This window comes from Sturnira hondurensis, unplaced genomic scaffold (genome assembly GCF_014824575.4).
Source record: "Sturnira hondurensis isolate 20B ecotype Veracruz unplaced genomic scaffold, ASM1482457v3 Scaffold0009244, whole genome shotgun sequence".
Classification (NCBI taxonomy): domain Eukaryota; kingdom Metazoa; phylum Chordata; class Mammalia; order Chiroptera; family Phyllostomidae; genus Sturnira; species Sturnira hondurensis.
Window position 1 is genome coordinate 4,933,696 of NW_028081875.1, and position 21,374 is coordinate 4,955,069.

The window sequence follows — 21,374 nt, forward strand, 5'->3', positions numbered from 1 at the left end:
AGGCATGTCAAGAATTATACCAGCTAAAATTTACTGAACGCTTTACACAAATTTTTCCCTTTAATCTTGGTGAAACAGATATTATCCTCATCTTTTAATTAAAGACATCGAGGCCAAGAGAATTTATGTAATTAAAACACGGAGAATTTAAACATCTCTTTATCAGACAACAAGATTGGCTGATTTGCTAGCAGTTTACTGATTCATTTTTGTTTTTATTACCTGGCTTTAAAATACCTTCAATTACTTAATATAAATGTTTAGCAACCTTGGAGTTAATTTTTGAGGCACTACTGTCCAGAATCTAAGGAATGAGGGTCTCAGAAACTACAAAATCTAGAATGCAAAGCTGCGCCGGGAATCCTAGGAGCGCAGCGGCTCAGTCTTTGGCATGCTGGGAATAGTAGTTTTCTGACCTGCTTCTCTTCCCCCGCCCTCAAGAAACCAGATCCAAGCTAGGTTTCTAGTCCCCTCATCGGGGGCCTAGGGTACACAGATTCAGCCATCCTCGCGTGGTCATTCCAGTCCCAGAGACTGACCTTGGTGCGTCCCTGATGCCCTGGACCCAGTCCTTGCGTTCCTGCCAGGAAGAATACCTCTATCCACCCCACCCGCAGCTGCAGGACGCCGCTCTGCACAAACGACTCCTAGGACGCGTAGCCAAGTTACCACAGAAACGGCGTTTCCTAGGCCACTGCGCGTGCGCGAGGTTAAAGTCAGCTTCCGGTTCCGGGATCCCGCTTGTCAGAAAGTTTAGAGCTGTGAGCTCTCCGGCCGATTTTGTGGGTTCGGGGTTCGCCGGAGTCTTCTGCTGCAGCAATGGCGGCCTCCACTGCGGCCGGGAAGCAGAGAATACCCAAAGTGGCTAAGGTGGGGGTTAGCGAGGGCCCTTGTGGAAAGGGCCTTGGGAGAGGGGGTTACCTCAAGCTCCTTGGTACCTCGGGCGGGTGAGTGAGTGAGCGCTAGGCCCACCTTCTGCGGGGGTGGGGGGATGATAAAGTGGGGAAGTGGTAACTGGTAGTGGGATGCAGGCTCTTGTCACTTCGGAGTACAGCCAGCGTTGGTGTGGCCTTCGCTGGTGTTTTTGCGGGCGGGAGGAGAAGAGGGGTCATTCAGCAGAGATAACTGAGCCAGGCTGGACGCTAGACGCTGCAGTGCTACGCGGTAATTCGGGCGACGAGCAGTACGCAAATAAGACACAAGTGTACAACAGAAACTTGCCAAATGCTACTGAGGCAAAGTAGAATGTGCCTTTGAATAATAGAAATTGTATGAGGTGTCCAAAATAGACTGCTGAGGAAGTGACATTTAAGCTGAGACTTGAAGGCTGAGTAGAAATTAGCCCTGCTGAAAGTTGGAAAGAGTGACAGCAGATGACATCAGTTGTATAGTGATATAAGTTAATTAAACAATAAATTTGATATCTGATATTCCTATCGGTGAATGATACTTACCAAGTATTTAGTATGTAACAGGTTTTGTCCTAAGCCTTTACAGATATTTTCCTTCCAGTCTGTTTCTCCATCCCAGATGACCCTCTTGAGCCTGTTCTTGACATTTATTTAGATAACTGCCAGAGATAATGAGCATTAAGCACAGCGTCTGGTACTTAATGCTCATTAGGTATGAGCTATTATTATTATCATTTCACAGCACTAAATAATTAGTATTTCTTAGAATTCCGTTCCATAAACTTTTATTGGGCAGCACTAGTGCAGTAGAAATAATGTGAACCACATATGTAATTTAAGTTTCTCATAGCTACGTTAAAAAGTCAAAATAGGTGGAATTAATTTTAATTATGTATTTTAATTAATAACTTGGTGTATCCAAGGTATTGTCATTTCAACATGTAATCAATGTAAAGAAATAATTAGGTATTTTATTCTTCTTTTATACACAGTCTTCAAAATCCACTGTGTATTACACTTATAGCCCATCTCAGTTTGGACTCACTACATGTGGCTCATGCCTACTATGTTGGACTGCATAGCTTTGAGACCTCAAGAAGCTTATAGTCTAATGATGGCAACTTAACCAAATATTGTCTTTGACTTCAAATGCCCTGAAAAAACAAATGCAGTTACCCACCTAGCGTATTATCATCCACCTGGGACCTAAGTTGAAGAATTCTGTAATGGTATATAACTTGATAAACAAAACCTCTGGTTAGAGTTTTACCTAGGCAGCCTCAATGTTTTTTATTTTACTAATATAAAAGGGAAAAATTGCTATTTTTGCTACCTTTTCTCTTGTGACTTCTACCTATAGCTTGTTAATAGATATCAGGCATAAGATAAGAAACATTTTTTGCTGTTTAGTTGCTCAGAGAAATGGGAATGTGTTATACAAGGAAGGCATCTTGTAATAAAGTGTGCATCCTAAAAAATGTTTGTTTCTTAAACTTTGTGTGAAGAGCATCTACTAAACATAAAAATGTCTTGTCATAAAAGGTAAAAAACAAAGCCCCAGCCGAGGTGCAGATAACTGCTGAACAACTTTTAAGAGAAGCTAAAGAGAGAGAACTTGAGCTTCTTCCACCTCCACCTCAACAGAAGATCACAGATGAAGAAGAATTAAATGATTATAAACTAAGGAAAAGGAAGGTCAGTCAATGTGATGTCTTTCAGCATGTTAATATTGTTAAGAATTTATAGGTCAGAGTTTCAAAAGTTCCTCATTGTTGACAGACTCTTACATGAGGTTAGTGTTTCTAGCCACATAAATAATATAACTTCTGCTTATCAGAAAACTGCTTTCTGAACATTATGAAATATGCCATGAGTTGTCTGTTTCAGAGTGTAAAGAAATTAAGTCCACCAGAGACGTAATTGTTGGTGCTTAAAGATGAGTGGGGGTTTAACAGGTGGAACAACTGACAGCTGGAGGAAGGGTGCACTTTGCAACTGTGTTCTGTGCTTCTTACCTCTGTATATCCCCCTGTGTTAAGAGTTAAGATGTAGGAAAGAGGATTAGGAATCCAATCTGACCTTCTCACTCTAGAATATGGGATTATTTTGAAACCACTAATTCTGTTGTATCTACTTACCAGTTATTCTTTTTAAAAAAAAAAGATTTTATTTATTTATCTTTAGAGGGGAAGGGAAGGAGAGAGGGAGAGAAACGTCAATGTACGGTTGCCTCTCATGCGCCCCCTGCTGGGAACTGGCCTGCAACCCAGGCATGTGCCCTGACTGGGAATCGAATCACGATAGTCCAGTTCGCAGGCCCATGCTCAATCCACTGAGCTACACCAGCCAGGGCACCAGGTATTCTTAATGAATTATGTATGAACATCTGTTACATTACGAAAAAGACTTAGTCAAAAACATTTTCTTACTAGGCCCAAGTACAGCATATTATAGTATCATTAATTGTATTGGGCAACAAGAGAAAAAATCAACAAATCTGCTAATAATTCTTTGTATCTAAAGTTTTCCTCTTGCTTGCATGTGAGACCTTACCCTGTAATTGTCTCCTTCTGTTGTGGGTTTCTCATTTCTCAAGGATTCCAGAATATTATTTTTCTTAAATAAGAACAAAATGAGTAAATAACCTTTTTAGTACAGGATTAATAGACAAAGGATGAAATCATTTTTAGTTATTTTTTTCATTAACTTGAACCTTTTTGCCTTCCCAGACTTTTGAAGATAACATAAGAAAAAACAGGACAGTGATTAGTAACTGGATAAAATATGCACAATGGGAAGAGAGTCTAAAGGAGATTCAAAGGTAAAATTGCTGATCATGTAAATTTATACTTAAAGATGTCATAAGTTAACAGATTCAAAAAAAGAAAAGAAAAAGTTAAAGTACAAGTAAAAGATTATGTCTCTGTTAGTAACTTTCACAGTTTGTTCCAGAGAGCCCTGGGGTTCCTTTGAGGAGCCTCGGTGGCACTGTGGTAGCTTGTCCTGGGGGTAGCAGAGCATGAAACTCTACAGGTTAGTCTCACTGCCAGTATACTCTCTACAGCCATAATAGCACAATTTCATCTGCTTTCTCTACTTTTTTTAATAAAAAAATCTTTTACTGAAACCAGCCAATTAAAACCACAACCTGGCCCTTTCTGATGTTCAGTCTTTCTGCACTCTCTCAGCATGCCTCCTGCCCCCACTGTGCTGCATACTTGCCATTTCATAAACATATCTTCTTACTGTAACACCTGACTTTTCTCTCTACCTGGAATGAGTACCTACTCACCTATCTTGGTCTCTGACACTGCTCAAGTTCCAGATTTGTTCTCAGTTCTGGAGTTAGGCCACTGCTCAGCCTTTTCCACCACACATTTTTCTTTTTTTCTTCTGCTTTCTTGTTCAGATCTTGACTATAATATTTATTATAATGCATTGTAATTACATGCATGTGTATCTTTCTCTGTCTTTGTAAGGTTTCTAAAAATAGCATTATACCTTTTCACTTTTTATGCCCAGACCTGGCTCTTGATGGACCCCTGATAAAATAGCAGGGCACTACAGATGATTTGAAATAGTTGCTATCTGTGTTGTATGTACTGCTTTTAATGCCCTCCAAATGTTGCTTCTTAAGGGCTCGATCCATATACGAACGTGCTTTAGATGTGGACTATCGAAATATTACACTCTGGCTGAAATATGCAGAAATGGAAATGAAGAATCGCCAGGTCAATCATGCCCGAAATATCTGGGACCGAGCCATAACAACTCTGCCTCGAGTCAACCAGTTTTGGTAAGTTTCTGATCTAATGAAATGGTTTTTTGTAGACCAGAAGAGTGCCATATTTGTGTATTTATTTCCTTTACGTAGTATAATCATACAGATGTGTTTGATTATATACATATATGTATGTATAAGTGTTTTTGAATGTCCGATAGTCTATTAAGTCATAACCAATGTATAATAGCTGTGTAATCAAAAATTTTGATTGCAATCTTTTATGCATAAGAAAGTTCTTGTTGAATTAAGCAATGTTTAAGAAAAATAGGAAGAGCCAGAATTGGGACCTGAGGCCATTTTCATATTGATTCAGAAAAGGACTGGCTGAATAAGCCATATTACCTTTAATTAAGCTTTTGGCAATGATGGAGGTGTACGTAAATACGCTTCACTTCCTTACACAACCAAAAGAAAGATAACAACCAATTAAAATACAAAAAAAAAACTAGAACTGCCAGAAAATCAAACAGTATGAAAGCCCGACACGACAACCAAGGAATTAAAGAAGAAACATTCATCCTGACTGTGCCACAATGCAGCGAAGTGGGTTGTGCTATCCAGGAGAATACATAAACATTGCCCTGGCAAATACTTAAAGCTCAGACACTTAAAATGTTAACGGGTGCACTGAGATAAAGAAATATGGCCCTAATGAAAGAACAGATCAAAACTCCAGAAAAAGAACTAAGTGACGAGGAAATAGCCCACCTATCAGATGCAGAGTTCAAAACACTGGTCATCTGGATGCTCACAGATAATTGAGTATGGCCACAAAATAAAGGAAGAAGTGAAGGCTGTACAAAGTGAAATAAAGAAAACTATACAGGAACTAGCAGTGAAGGGAAGGAAACCAAGACTCAAGTCAACAATTTGGAACAAAAGGAAGAAATAAACATTCAACCAGAACAGAATGAAGAAAAAGAATTCAAAAAAATGTGCAGACACTTAGGAACCTCTGGGACAACTTTAACTGTTCCAACATTGAAATCATGGGAGTGCTGAAAGGAGAAGGGGAAGAGCAAGAAATGGACAACTTATTTTAAAAAATAATGAAGGAAAACTTCCCCAGTCTGGTGAAGGGGATAGACTTCCAGGAAGCCCAGAGAGTCCCAAAGAAATTGGACACAAGGAAAAACACACCAAGGCACATCACCATTTAAATTACCCAAGATTAAAGATAAGAAAATCTTAAAAGCAGCAAGAGAAAATGATACAATTACCGATAAAGGAGTTCCCATAAGGCTATCAGCTGATTTCTCAAACTTTGTAGACAAGAAAGGGCTGGAAAGAAGTATTTGAAGTCATGAAAGGCAAGGAACACCATCCAGCAAAGATTATCCAGCAAAGCTTTAATTTAGAATGGAAGGGTAGATAACGTGCTTCCCAGATAAGGTCAAGTTAAAGGAATTCCTCATCACCAAACCCTTATTATATGAAATGTTAAAGGGACTTGTCTAAGAAAAAGAAGATAAAAAATATGAACAGTAAAATGACAACAAAGTCAGAACTGTCAACAACCAAACCTAAAAAAACAAAAATGAACTAAACAAACAACTAGAAAAGGAACAGAATCATAAAAAAGGAGAATACATGGAGGGTTATCAGCAGATACAGGGAGAAGGGAGGATGGGGGAAAAGGTACAGGGAATAAGTGTAAATGACAGGTCTAAAATAGACAGGGAGAGGTTAAGAATAGTATAGGAAATGGAGAAGCCAAGGAAATTATATACATGAGCTATGGACATGAACTAAGGTGGGGAATGCTGGAGGGAAGAGGGGTGCAGGGCAGAGGGGATGAAGGGGAAAAAATGGAACTATAATAGTATAATCAATAAAATATACTAAAAATAAATATATTTTTTCTAGTGACTCATCTTTTACAGACTTGTATTTTAATAAGAATGTTTGATTTAACCTTTAGGGAAGATAGTGTCTTAAATCTTCACATTTAACAGAACTAGAAATCACCAAAGAACATTTTTTCCCTAAGCCATTTTTGTAAGTAACTTTTTATTTTTCAATTACAGTTGATATAAAATATTGTATTAGTTTCAGGTATACACCCCAGTAATTAGGCCTTTATGTAACTAACAAAGTGATCACCCTGATAAATCTAGTATCTGCCTGGTACCATACAAGGTTATTACAACTTTATTGACTATATCTCTGTACTTCCCCCTATTATTTTGTAACTATCAATATGTACTTTTTAATCCCTTCTCCTTTTACACCCAGGCCCCCACCCTCCCTATCCTCTGTGAACTGTCAGAATGTTCTATCTATGAGTCTTTTTGCATTTTGTTTGTTCATTTATTTCTTCAGATTCTGCATATAAGTAAAATTCCCTAGTATTTGTCTTTCTCCATCTGACTTATTTTACTCTGCACAGTACCCTCTAGGTTCATCCATGTTGCAAATGGCAAGCTGCCATCCATTGTTATATGTACCACGTCTTCTTTATCTATTCAGCTACTGATAGGCATTTAGATGCTTCCATATCTTGACTATTATAAACAATGCTTCAATAAACATATGCATTCATGTCTTTTAGAATTAGTATCTTATGTTTCTTCAGATAAATACCTAGGAATAGAATTGCTGGGTCCTTCTTGTCTCTTGTTATAGAGCTTTTGTTTCAAAGTCTATTTTGTCTGGTATAAATATTGCTACCCCAGTTTTTCCTTTTTTTGTTTCCATTTTTATGAAACATCCTTTTCCATCTCTTTACTTTTAAAAAGTCTGTGTGTGTCTTTTGATTTGAAGGGAGTCTGTTGTGGAGAACACATGTATGGGTCTTGTGTTCTTGTCCATTCAGCCACCTAAGTAATTTCGACAGTGACAGGTATTTTTGGATGATTTTATCAAAGGTACAAATACACGTACATGGAGGAGATGCTGGGAAACATTGCTGGTGCCCGGCAGGTGTTTGAGCGCTGGATGGAATGGCAGCCTGAGGAGCAAGCCTGGCACTCGTACATCAACTTTGAGCTGCGATACAAAGAGGTGGATCGGGCCCGTACCATTTATGAACGATATATCCTTTGGATGAAGTCTGAGTGATGCTATTATTGGCCTAGATTCTGCTCCTCCTGTGGAGATACAGTCATGGTCAGGACACATCATTAATGCTGGCCCAGAAGTCAGGAATGCAAATTTATCTGCTTTGTAAGCTACATGTGTACTTTCTAGAGACTTAGGTTGGTCAGGAAAAAGATTTGTGGTCTGGGCGATTGTTTGAGTCTTTTCTAGTAAGGTTTTGCATTCGTTTATATTGTGACAGTATGCTATGGGTCCTTTTGGAAAATGACACCCTAAGAAGGCTGAGGCCACTCCTATATTTCTAGGGTTTAATTTGGTCATTAGCACCATTACTGGAGTTCACCCAAAAGTTTACTCTTTAATAACCATGGTATCCCAATGAGTCATTTCATTCCTTTGAGGCTTGGTGTCTTCATCTTTAAAATGAGAATAAAGATTTCTGCTATGGGCTGGTTGTAGAAATTAGATGACAGCCTGTCGAGTGCAGTCTTAGCAACTGAAGTATTCTGTCATCGTTCTTCTGTGTTTCCATATTTGTTAATTCTCTTACTTGCTGAAATTTATTTATAGCCCTAAAATCAATATTTGTGGCACTTTCATAGTCATTTGCAAACAAACACAGAGTGATGAGAAATTTGAGTCACCCAAGACATGTGATCCCAGCTGAGGTGACAATATGCCTTCTTATCTGCTCTCATACAGAGATGATCAGAGGATAGAGACTGAAGACATGATAAGACAGTGCTGTGTACTGCAAGAAGCTTTGGCTTTGAGGCCATTTGGACGTATTTGAATCCCTTCTCTGGCTCTGGTTTGTGGGCAGCCTCTGGCAAGTCACTTGATACTTCTGAAACTTGTTTCCTCTTTATGAAATAAGAAAAATAGAATCTAAGGGTTAGTTGTTTTTAGGATTTAAGATTATATATAATCTATATGAGATGTGTATATACCTACATACTGCCCCTAGGAACACGGTAACTTCATAGGATGTAACTAACACAAATGATTTTATTAAATCAACTTTATTATGCAATTTTAAGATCTTAATTATCTCTACTCATGTTAATATTAGTTTAACAAGAGCTTTAATAGCCCTTGTTATGTGTCAGAAATTGTTCTAAGCACTTTACAAACATTGTTATTTAATCTTCATGACAACCCTGTGATATAGGAACTATTCCATTCTACAAATGTGAAAACTGAGACCTGAGAGATTAAGTATTGATAGCTTGACCAGAGTCTCTCATGCAGTGGTGAAGATAGGATTTGAACTCACTAGCAGCTTCAAAGCCAGTGTTCTTAAAATTATTGCCATATTTGAATATATTACTAATGGAAATTAGTCATATAATCTTCTTTTCCTTGAGGAATCTACCTTCCTCAAGGAAAGTAGATTAAAAATAGATAGGTATACCCTGTTAAGAAATAAAATGGTACTTGAACAATTATTTTTAAAAAGCCACAAAAAAAGAAAGAAATGGTAATTCAAAACTTTTTATTTTGGATCCAGTTAGCAGTTTTCTTGTTGTGACTTGTTTTTTCTTAATCATTAATTCAAATACTAGTGCTATTGAGCATTTAGTGTAACAGCTGCCGTGTATTGAGTGCATTCTTTGGCTAGAAATTGCTAAGAGCTTTGCATACATTTTTTTCATTTAAAGACAGCAATCATCCAATGAGGTAGGCTTTATTTTTTACTGTTTACAGCTAATAGAACTGAGGCTTAAAGAAGTTAAGTGACTTGTCTAGATCACATTAACAGTAACCAGGGTCTCCAAAGTCCTATTTGTACCACTACTAAAGTATTGAATAAGCACTGGAGGAAGACATAGCTCCTCATGAAGGTCACAGATTAGTGGTTCTCCATCTTTGTACATGGTTTATCAGCTGTATAGTTGTAGCCTGTGTTGTCGTGGGTTTTTTAAAGCCACATTTTAAAAATTTAATCTTTATTTTATTTTTCTCATTACCATTTAGTCCCCTTATAACCCTCTCCCCCTAGCAATTACCACAGTGTTGTCCATGAGTCCATTTTCCTTTTTTGCTCAATCCCTCCATCTTCTAATCCCCTGCCAACTAGCTGTCATCTACGCTCCATTTATGAGTCTGTCTCTGTTTTGCTTGTTAGTTCAGCTTGTTCATTAGGTTCCACATATGAGTGAAATCCCGTGGTACTGTCTTTCTCTGATTGGCTTATTTTACTTAGCATAATGTTTTCCAGATCCATCCATGGTGTTGGAAAGGGTAAACTTTTCTTTTTTATGGAGTAATTGTGTTCTTTTGAATTAGTGTTTTGGGTTCCTTCAAATATATTTTGACCCAGAAGTGGGGTTGCTGGGTCAAAAGGCAGATCCATTTTTAATCTTTTAAGGTATCTCTCCACTGCTTTCCACAGTGGCTGCACCAGTAACAATGTCTTGCTGTTATTTCTTTAATTCCCCTGTACTTGTACTTGTTCACCCTGATGTTAAGAACTGGATCAAGTATGCCCGCTTTGAAGAAAAACATGGTTATTTTGCCCACGCACGTAAAGTGTACGAGAGAGCTGTCGAATTCTTTGGAGATGAACATATGGATGAACACCTTTATGTTGCCTTTGCCAAATTTGAAGAAAATCAGAAAGAAGTAAGTAAACTTCACTCAGTTACATTGCAAAACAGCTTAGAAAAGATTACTTGTTGTGCATATCAAGTTCATTTGTTTTCTTACTTATTGTTGGTAAAATGTCTTCAAAATACAAAGACATCGTTTCTCAAAGAAAAGAGCATACATTCGTCACAGATTGAGAGCTGAGTGATTATAGATTGTATCACAGCTGTCTTAATTTTGTTGTGCTTTGCTTGAAAAGTAACCCTTTATATCTGGAGTGAGAATATTATCTATAAACTGAGTTACTAGGTATCCTGATTAAAGGGCTTTACAGATAATAAACCTGGGAAACAAAAAGCCCAGAGCCATCAGAACAGAAAATAGAATTTGAAATAAAAACATATTGTCCCATCCGTCAGTTCTTTTTTTCCATAGTATATATGGAAAATAATCTCATAAGGCAACTCAAATAATGCAGAATTGAGAGAAGTAGGCTAAGGTCTGAGAGCAGGGTCTTGCACAGGCCATAGAAGGGAGTTCAGATTCTGTTTGAAGGGCAGTGGGAAGTATTGAAGTGTTTTAGCATGAGAAAACCTTGGTAGAATATACTTTATATTGTAAGGAGAGCCTGTAGCTAATTTATGGAGATTGTATTAGGGGGAGGGTAGCAAAGGTGGAAGAGAGGAGACTTGAAACAGTACTAGAAAGAAGTGGAGGTAGGTTGGCTGGGGGGATAGGGAGAAGCAAAGGGCTGTGTTGAGGGCTTAGAAATGGCAGGGCTTGATGCAGCAGTGCATGTGGGGAATGAAAGGACAGGAATCAGGGAGGGCTCCAGGGAGTTTTAGCTTGAGCAAGTGTGACAGTAGGTATTGTTTAATCAAGTTTGGGAAGACTGCCCTGACCAGTATGGCTGGGTTGGGCATTGTCCTGCAAGGTGAAAAGGTCACCAATTTGATTCCTGGTCAGGACACATGCCTGGATTGTGGGTTCAGTCCCCACTTGGGGCGTGTGAGAGGTGACTAATCAGTGTTTCTCTCCTTCTCTTTCTCCCTCCCTCTCCCTTGCTCTAAAAATAAACAAAATCTTTATATATATATATATATTTTTTTTTTAAATATATATATATATATATATTTTTTTAAGATGGGGAAGACTGGGAAAGACTTGAGTTTGGGGGGTGAGAAACAGGAGCTCAGTTTGGGGCCTTTTAGTCTGTGATACACAGACAACATCCATTTAGAAGTGTTGGGTAGACAGCATTAACTGTGGAGCTCAAAGAAGTGTCAGTCCTTCCTGACTGAAAAACCTCATCAAAGAGTGAAGAATCATCTCATTTGGGGCATTTTGAGGCTGCAAAATCTAACTTACAAGTAACATTTTTTGTCATAAGTACTTTTGTAGTAATAACTAGAATGAAAATGTTATATATGGCAGATAAAATCATCCTGTCTGCTTTTAGTTTGAAAGGGTACGAGTGATCTACAAGTATGCCCTGGATAGAATTTCAAAACAAGAAGCCCAAGAACTCTTTAAAAATTATACCATCTTTGAGAAGAAGTTTGGTGATAGGCGGGGTATTGAAGACATCATTGTGAGCAAACGGAGGTTCCAATATGAAGAAGAAGTGAAGGTGAGTGCTGGTGTATATGCCCAGTTCTACAAGTAAGTAAGATATGCCAGCCAATACTAGCTACAATAAAATGAATAGTAGCAAGTTAGGGTTACCAGTGATTAATTACACACTTGCTAATGTATCTGCAATAAATGGGCAACCGTTTCAGACAGGTTGGAATAATTGAGGCTGATAGGAAAGGGAAGCAAACATTTGAGTTTACTCTACTATTCACATGTACAAATCACTTTGCTGATTGTGTGCTCTAGCAATTGAGCTAAATAAATCCGGAATCCATTTCAGTTTATTTCCAAAGAAGCTGGAAGAGTCAGGGATTGTTCCCCCAAAACACCAGTTTTTATACATCACCTTTTATTAACTGCAGGAATGAAAGATGTAGACATGGTTCTGTTCTCATCTCTTTACCTGTAATGTACTGTTTTGATTTGAATTTTAAAATGGTACCATTTTCAAGATATCTACAAAATGACTAGACTCTAGTGTTAAATGAGGTCGGCAAGATATTTTCAAGATAAATTATCATTAATTGAAATGTTAGGTTTCACAGTTGTGAGCATGGTTTAATTCTATTATAATTTTAAATCTAGATGTAATGACATATAGTCATATATGTGAAAAATGCATTTATAAAATTAGGTATCTAATTATTGAATAATTATCTTGGAAGTGGTCATGCAACGGGCCTTGCTGTGGGACACCTAGCTAGTAATCTGTCCTCTATACAGTAGTGCCCACTCCTTTCTTAGATGTTGTGTTCTACTGTTTTAATTACCTACCACCAACCGTGGTCCAAAAATATTAAGTGAAAAATTCCAGAAATAATTGACAAGTTTTAAATTGCTCACTCTTTTGCATAGCACGATGAACTCTCAAGCTATCCCACTGTTTTCTGCTTGGAATATGAATAATCCCTTTGTTCAGCATCTCCACACTGTACACTACCCACCTATTAGTCACTTAGTAGCTGTCTTGACTATCAGATCAACTATCATAGTATCATAGTACTTGTGTTCAAGTAACCCTTATTTTACTTAATAATTGCCCTAAAGTGCAAGAGTACTTTTAAGTTTAATCATAGATATGCATGTGTAGGAAAAACTGTGTGTGTGTGCGTGTGTGTGAATATGTTTGTACATACTCACAGTACTATCTTAATGGTTTTGAGCATCCACTGGGGGTGCTGGCTCATATCCCCCACAGATAAGGGGGACCACTATATTCTTTATTTTTTCTATTTATAAAATCTCAGGAATGATATATTTTTAAATATGATAGCATGTAAAATCTAGGGAAAATAATTGCTAAAATACAGAAAGTCAGCCTGGTGCCTTCTTTCAGCTCATGTAGTCTAGCAATTGTAGCTCTTGCTTTTGTTTATATTCATTAAATGTATCATCTTTGTAGGCTAATCCACACAATTATGATGCATGGTTTGATTACTTGCGCTTGGTGGAAAGTGATGCAGAAGCAGACACTGTACGAGAAGTCTATGAAAGAGCTATTGCCAATGTTCCGCCCATTCAGGAGAAGAGACATTGGAAGCGCTACATCTACCTTTGGATCAATTATGCACTCTATGAAGAACTGGAAGCAAAGGTAAAAAAGTGCAGTTACCTGTCAACTATTAATGAATTCCTCACCCCTGTGTTGAAAAGCTCGCTGTTGTAGGTAGTAACTGATATAATCCTTGAAACAGGAATTGAGTTTAAGATTCTTACAGGCTTCCGTTTTAGTCATATTGTTAATACATTCTCTCTGTAACATTTTAAAATCTCTGTTTTGAGCACAGGTGAGGTTTTTTTATTTTGTTGTATTTTGTTTTTTAAACCTTGAGGCGCAACGAGATTATCACTTGGAACTTGAAAGGAAACAATGAACCAGCCAGTAGTTTTAATTGTACGTAATTTCCTGGGTTTTCTTATAAATAGAGATACTGGCAAGATTGCACATCCTTGCTTTTACTAAAGATCAAGTGGGATTTTCAGAAAGTGGTGATGTATTAGTTTAAAGACAAAGATTAACTTTCTGCTGTTAATCTGAGACCATAAAGCATTTTTGTTTCTGCTATCAGGCAAAAAAAGAGTTTCAACAGAGAAGCGATATTGGCTACCAATGGCTATATTGTCAGTGGTTCTTAAACCAAAGTTTGATGGCCAGAGGGTAGTTCACACTTTTGACTATAAACGGAATCAGGATTTGAAAATAGCAACTTGTGAAAACATATTCAGTGTTGGGGTGCACATTTTTACTAGTATTAGTAAAATCAGTAACTAATAAAATTAGTATCAGCAACAAACTTCAATATTTTGTGAAAATTTCTTTTCCTAATACAGGATCCTGAGAGGACAAGACAGGTGTATCAAGCCTCTTTGGAACTNTACCAATGGCTATATTGTCAGTGGTTCTTAAACCAAAGTTTGATGGCCAGAGGGTAGTTCACACTTTTGACTATAAACGGAATCAGGATTTGAAAATAGCAACTTGTGAAAACATATTCAGTGTTGGGGTGCACATTTTTACTAGTATTAGTAAAATAAGTAACTAATAAAATTAGTATCAGCAACAAACTTCAATATTTTGTGAAAATTTCTTATCCTAATACAGGATCCTGAGAGGACAAGACAGGTGTATCAAGCCTCTTTGGAACTAATTCCTCATAAAAAGGTACATTTGCTTTAAGTGTACTGTTCCAAAAATCAAAACCCAGCTTCTGTTACTTGTGAAATAATTCAGTGAAATAATATTTATTGACTGACTATTTCCCAGTGGTAGGCACAATGGAAAACATAAGAATGAGATATGCTCTTTGCCTCTGAAAATAGCTTATGGTCTAGTTGAAAGGACGACTTATGATAAATGAGTAATACAGTAGAAATTCAGAGGAGGATGGGTAATTGGAATAGACTGAGTGGGTGGAGGAAGATGCATGTCCAAAGAGTATACTGCACGTGAGAAACAATGAAGAAGTGTTGGCAGCTGAGTGGATATATGCATGCAACGGTGAATATGTGTGTATTCTGGAAATGGGACGTTATTTCTGCCATATTGCTCAGCACAAGAAACAAATAGAGATGGTGAATGAGTTACTGTCTAGAATAGAGGTGGCATGTTCTCCCGACTCACAAGCATACCCAGGGTCATGTAATACTATATACTACCCAGATTAATGTTGTGGTTTTGTTTTGTAATTTGTAAAAGAAATATTGTCATTCTTCTAAAAAGAAAAATGCATCTGTCCTAGCTCAGAAGTTTTAGGGAAATCTAATTGCCTATGGCCTTTTGTTAATTTAAATTTAACGTAACTAAATTTAAATGATTCTCTTGAGCTAGATGTTGTTGTGCTTTTGTTTTCCAGTTCACGTTTGCCAAAATGTGGTTACTATATGCACAGTTTGAAATAAGACAGAAGAATTTACCATTTGCCAGAAGAGCATTGGTAAGCAAAGAAAGGATCAAGATGCATCACTAAGTTCTATGAGAAGGAAATTAAAATCTTAGTGCTTATAAGTAGTGCAGTTCCTAATAACAAAGCAACAGAAATATGCCTTTAAACACTGAGATGTGTTAGAAAACCCATGGCCTTTGAAGAAAAATTGGGTAATAATGCTTAATTATTCTACAGGATCTGGCAGGTATAAGGCCTGCTTAAGTGTGGTTGGTAGGGTAATATGGGTGTAAGAACTTAGTTTTATTTTGAACATTTCGCCTAAAATGTCATATAGCGTGCTTGAGTTTGATACGATGTTACAGAATTACATACTTAATGAGTTTTCAATAAAAGATTTTGTAATAAAAGGGAATGTTATTTGTGCCGGACCCTGTATTTTAACATTGGAAACTTTCCAATGTTAGTCTGTTACCAGTTACCAGACTATTCCTAACAATGAAACTTTCCAATGTTAGTCTGTTACCAGTTACCAGACTATTCCTAACATTGAAACTTTCCAATGTTAGCCTGTTACCAGTTACCAGACTATTCCTAACACTAAAAAGATCTGCTCATTAGTAGTCGATCCTGCACAAAATTTTTGTTGTATTAAATGCACTTCCCTCTTTAACAGTTGTTCTAAAATTTCTTAATAGGATCAGATACAGTGATGAAATAGTTGTCCTCTGATAAGTTACTCTTACCCTGGCTGTGGGCAGCAAAGCAGGGTTCATTCTTTACCATTTTACTTCTAGGAAACTTTGTATATCTGACATTTATATTCCCTAAGAGATCCTGAGAAATTAAATAAAATCCAAAATAGTTGTCAATATAATTCTTGAACACTGTCTCCTGCTGAACAGACACCAGTGGGCACAGGCCCTCTTGACAGTTGAGTGGACTAGAGGGTTTCCCTTGGTCTTTTGTCAAACACCATTATGAACAGTGTATCACAAAAGAAAGGTGGCTTGCCACGCTGACTCCCCAAAGTTCTTGCTCAGCAGAGAACAATTTCTGGTCGACAGTGTCTATGCACAAGTTGAACCTAGTAAGGTATCACAGCAGTTGGTCATTTTCTTTTCTAGGGAACTTCTATAGGCAAATGTCCAAAGAACAAGTTATTTAAAGGTTACATAGAATTGGAGCTACAGCTTCGAGAATTTGACAGATGCCGGAAGCTTTATGAAAAGTTCCTGGAATTTGGACCCGAAAATTGTACTTCGTGGATTAAATTTGCAGAATTAGAGACAATCCTTGGCGATACTGAGAGAGCCCGTGCAATCTATGAGTTAGCCATCAGCCAGCCACGCCTAGATATGCCAGAGGTGAGGATTTTGAGTTCAATATAATTTGGTTTTAGAACATTTCTCTTGTATTACTTAAAATGATCATCTAAATGTGCTTTGAGAGAATAAAGGTCTAACTTCCAGTCTTTTTTACTCAGATGAGGACTTTTCTGTTTTGGAGATAGAAAGGCAGGGGAAGTAGCCCTTTAATTGGATAGAAGAACACAGCGATGCCCCATTATGACACCTGGCTGAATTGGACTGTAGTGAGTGGGTGACTGCCTCTCCTCCTTTCTCAAACAGAAAGCTAAAGGGGATGAGATAGTCAAAGCAACAAGCAGCAGGCAACCCCATCAAGAGAGATGGAGTTGAGATTGCCCATCCCTGGATTCTCCTGACAGTTCTGTACAGATTGGGCAAGCAAAAAAGGCTTTAAGCAAAGCAGGATGTTCCTGAAATTACAACTGCGACTGTACTATAAAAGTCCTGCCTTTGAAGAACCCAAATCATCGCTTCAGTATTTAAGTTTGAGCCACAAGGTAGCACCAAACTATAGCTGGGACTAACTTGAATCTACCAGGAACCACTGAACTCATCAGCCATTTTGTTTATCTTGCACTTTCATTTTCTTTCATTTAATGGTTCCTTGGGCCCCACTGACTGCATTAGGGCAGGGCTTTTTATATTACTAGGTCCATCTGTTGGCCTCAGCTCCTCCACAGACTCTCAGCTCCCAGGAGTCCAGGCCACATGTTGCTTATCCTTGTTCTCTTGCCAGGCTATACATTCTAGCAGATGAGATAGCTGTTCGCAGAATTTTTGAGTTGCACTCAAAATTTTGACATATCAAGAACTTACAGTGGATTTAAAAGTAATATATACTGGCTAATCTAGGCCTGTTTTCTCCCTGCAAGTTCAGTTGTATGTGGCACAATTATGACAGTGCCTGGGAGATTAGGCAAGTTTGTCACAGCTCTTTTTGGTAAGTCCAGCTTTTGAAAAAAATGCCAAGGGAGAATTCAAAAATGAATCAAAGGGCACCACAGCTTGTGGCAGCTTGTAAATACTATTTATTTTATCTGCATATCATCTGTTCTTTCATTGTTCACCAATGTCCTATGTTCCTGGATTTCCTAGGTTGAAATAGTAGTTAAGCTTTGGATAGGGACATGTTGCTTTTTAAATATCAAGGCTGACCCATTAAGTTATCTTTCTTAGGTGCTCTGGAAATCATATATTGACTTTGAAATTGAGCAGGAAGAAACTGAAAGAACACACAATCTTTATCGACGATTGCTTCAACGGACACAACATGTCAAGGTATCCTGTGCTTTATAAATTATCTTTGATTTTGCTTGAGTCAGCAGTCCTGAAGAAATACTGTATTTCTATATTTTAAATGTTTTAAAAAATATTTACTGATTTTCCTGCTTTTAAAGAGAATCTTTGTCTCAGAAGACTTTGGAATATTACGCTTATACCAGATCAGTATTTATAGTGCATGTGAATAAAAAAATGGGAACCATAGGGTTGAATAAAAAGTTAAACTCTTTTCATGATTTGAAGACTATTTCAGACACATAATTGGATATAGAAGCAACATTAATATATTGAAGCATAGTAAATGTTATATTCATTGGAATATAAGAAATTAACATGTTAATATGTTCAGATGTTATTAACAAGAAATTAGTGTTATTACTAGTGCATTTTTGTATTCTGGGTGACAAGGCTAATTTGGTTCTATAATACTTTTTTTAAAGGTATGGATTAGTTTTGCTCAGTTTGAGTTGTCTTCAGGGAAAGAAGGAAGTTTGGCTAAATGCAGACAAATTTATGAAGAGGCTAACAAAACCATGCGTAACTGTGAAGAAAAAGAAGAAAGACTTATGCTGCTAGAATCTTGGCGAAGATTTGAAGATGAATTTGGAACCCCATCGGATAAGGAGAGAGTGGACAAACTCATGCCAGAGAAAGTCAAGAAAAGAAGAAAGGTTCAGGCTGATGATGGGGTAAGAACTGAGCTCCTGAAACTGGTCATCTCCTGTCAAATGAGCAGAAATGCATCTGACTTAGAATTTGTACTTTTAAATGGTGTGTGTACAATCTGAGAATGGAAGCAGATATCCTGGGGTAGGAGACAGTTGCAGTCTATGGAAACAGAGTGTATGGTCCACCCAGGGTAGAGAGGGGGAGAAGGTTGGCAAAGGCTTCTTCACTGATTCTAGGAACTGCTTGAAGTGTGGTATTTTGGGAGCATTACACAGGAACTCAGGATGGAAGAAAATGAGAATCAGCTTTTAGTAGGTAGGACCTAATCCAGAGGCTTTGTAGGCTATAAGAAAACTCTTCTGCACAAAATGACATAACCATCATTGGCATCTCCTGAAGGTGGACTCAGGGGACTTGGATTGCAGGAGCACCAATTTGGGAGGCTGTTTAAGTAAAACATGTGATGGAAGCTGGAACTAGAGCAACCTTTAGAATTAGTGACCCACTGGAGGTAGAGATGCTAGGGTACAGATTCAGAATAATTATACAGATATATGGCTTTTACTATTGGGTAAATTTTAAGTATATCTTTCAAATTTTTTATTGGACTGCAAGATGTGCTTCGATTTTGAGTTTTTTTCCACCAGGATTTTCTCTCACTGAGCCATACTTGCAGCACCACTAATCCAACGCACTTTCAGTTGTCAGTTCTCTTGCCCTTGTTATTTCTATATTAGACTTTGATGCTGTTTTGTAAAATGAACATGTTATATTTGAACTCTTGGTTTCCCAGTGAAAATTCTCAACTCCTAACTGAAATATATTTCAGCAACATGTTTACTTACCTTTTAATTGTTTTACTGTTCCATAGTCTGATGCAGGCTGGGAAGAATACTACGATTACATCTTTCCAGAAGATGCTGCCAACCAGCCGAACCTCAAACTCCTGGCCATGGCCAAACTTTGGAAGAAACAGCAACAGGAAAAGGAGGCTGCCGAGCAGGACCCAGATAAGGACGTGGATGAGACTGAATCTTGATCTTCTTGTTCATATCGATGGTTTTATTTTTATAAATTAATAGTTTGGAAGTCTTGGGACTCCTGTAATTTTTTTTAATATTTCACCAGTAACAAACTGATTGAAATCTTTGGCAGCTACTTTTTGAATTATTTTTAAAATGCTCCTGGGCTAGTTAGGGGTGGGGGGTGGTTGAGTGAAGGAATTTTTTAAACTGCTGGATTTTTCTGACTGAATCCAAACATTGTTTGTTTACACAGTACAGTAGGGAATCTAAGTAAGTTAATGTTTAGCATCTACTTTAGATGGAAATGCAGGGTTTTTAAATTTTTTCCAGAAGTTTTCAAGTTACATTCTACAGGAACTTTTAAGGTATAGTTTTCTCATGACTATCTTTTTCATAAAGATTTTATACATTCATCTGAAACCTTTTTCTTTCGTGTCTTTAGAGTAACATTAACTTGAGTTCCAGTCCCGGCTCAACTTAGTGATAAATAATTCAACCTTTATTTTCAGTTTCTTCACTCATAAAATGAGCTAATACTTTGCCAACTCATTTTGCAGATTACATTACATAACCTAATGCATTAGTAAGTGCTCAATAAAATGTCCATTCCTGTCTATGGCCATACCATCCTGAAAGCACCTGATCTTGTCTAAAATGTTCCTTCCTTATAGAATTGAATGTGCTTAAATTAATTTAACTTCTAAAATAATTCCTACTTTTGTGGCCATTTATATTACTTGCTTTTCAGAACATTAGTTTGAAAATAATTTACAGTGACTACATATTTCTGAACAAGGTCTTTTTTACCAAGAATATATTAGTCAAATTTCAGCTATGCCCTAGTTTCCCAGACTGATTGAGCTCTGTAGTGGCTTGGTTAAGAAACAGTAATATGTCTGCCATAAAAATGATATTCCATACTCAAGTTTGGGAAACCCTAGATTAAGGGTTAATTAAGCCTTTTTAGAGAAATCCCTTATTGGCTTCGCAGACTCTTTGATGTGCTGCAATACACACGAATTCCAGTAACAGTGCCAGCATGTTCCCCAAACTTTCTGAGCAAGGGAGTCACTTCTACCTAGCGTACCAATAAATATCTCCCAGCATCCTATAGTAGAAAATGTCTGCCCGTAACACGTGACACGTTTAGCACATGTAGTGAACAACCAAGGTAACTAAAGTATTTGCTAAATATAACTTAAATAGCACAAGGAGGATAGTGTATTTGATGATATATTGTATTCTAAAGCAAAAAATTCTTGCCTTAATTAAAATATTTACTTTAATCTGGCCTATATTTCTCAAGCCTCTTTTCTTCTTCTGTTCATTGCCCAAGCTATTGGACTAGAACTGTGTATCTTCAAGACTGTTTTTTTTACCTATAAGGACAATTAGCATATTTATTATCTAAATTTAATTGGGAAAATTTATTACTAAATTTGCAAATATATTACAGGAATAAAAGTTAGTATGTTACTAAATTTTTATCTTGAAAATAAGGTAGCTTTTGAGGGCAGAACAAAATAGGATTGCTAGAATAAAAGGGAAACCTGTCTTTAACCTCACTGATTTAGTCATTGGACCAGTATCAGCAGTTGAAGTGTCAGGTTCTGACTGCTGAAGAGTAAGGTCTGCCAAATCAGTGAAGGGGAACATTTGTGATTTTAACATCCTTTGGAAAAATGCAC

At 37.4% G+C, this 21,374-nt stretch overlaps 1 protein-coding gene across 1 annotated transcript; it reads left to right on the plus strand.

The window, feature by feature from the left end:
• The first annotated feature begins 704 nt into the window (after positions 1-704).
• On the plus strand, positions 705-20,565 carry CRNKL1 (crooked neck pre-mRNA splicing factor 1). Its single transcript, XM_037057021.1, has 14 exons — positions 705-870; positions 2,454-2,606; positions 3,641-3,732; positions 4,549-4,707; positions 7,563-7,729; positions 10,181-10,359; positions 11,783-11,953; positions 13,361-13,552; positions 14,561-14,620; positions 15,312-15,392; positions 16,469-16,708; positions 17,888-17,989; positions 18,433-18,681; positions 19,533-20,565. The coding sequence occupies exons 1-14, from the start codon at positions 820-822 to the stop codon at positions 19,698-19,700; spliced, it is 2,064 nt and encodes a 687-aa protein (XP_036912916.1). The 5' UTR covers positions 705-819; the 3' UTR covers positions 19,701-20,565.
• Positions 20,566-21,374: the final 809 nt, after the last annotated feature.

Excerpts from the sequence above, each read along its gene's own strand:
- CRNKL1 (XM_037057021.1), top strand. The coding sequence starts at position 820 with ATGGCGGCCTCCACTGCGGCCGGGAAGCAGAGAATACCCAAAGTGGCT. Across the intron at positions 11,954-13,360 it reads AATATGAAGAAGAAGTGAAG|GCTAATCCACACAATTATGA; the intron begins GTGAGTGCTGGT and ends TCATCTTTGTAG. Across the intron at positions 14,621-15,311 it reads AACTAATTCCTCATAAAAAG|TTCACGTTTGCCAAAATGTG; the intron begins GTACATTTGCTT and ends TTTGTTTTCCAG.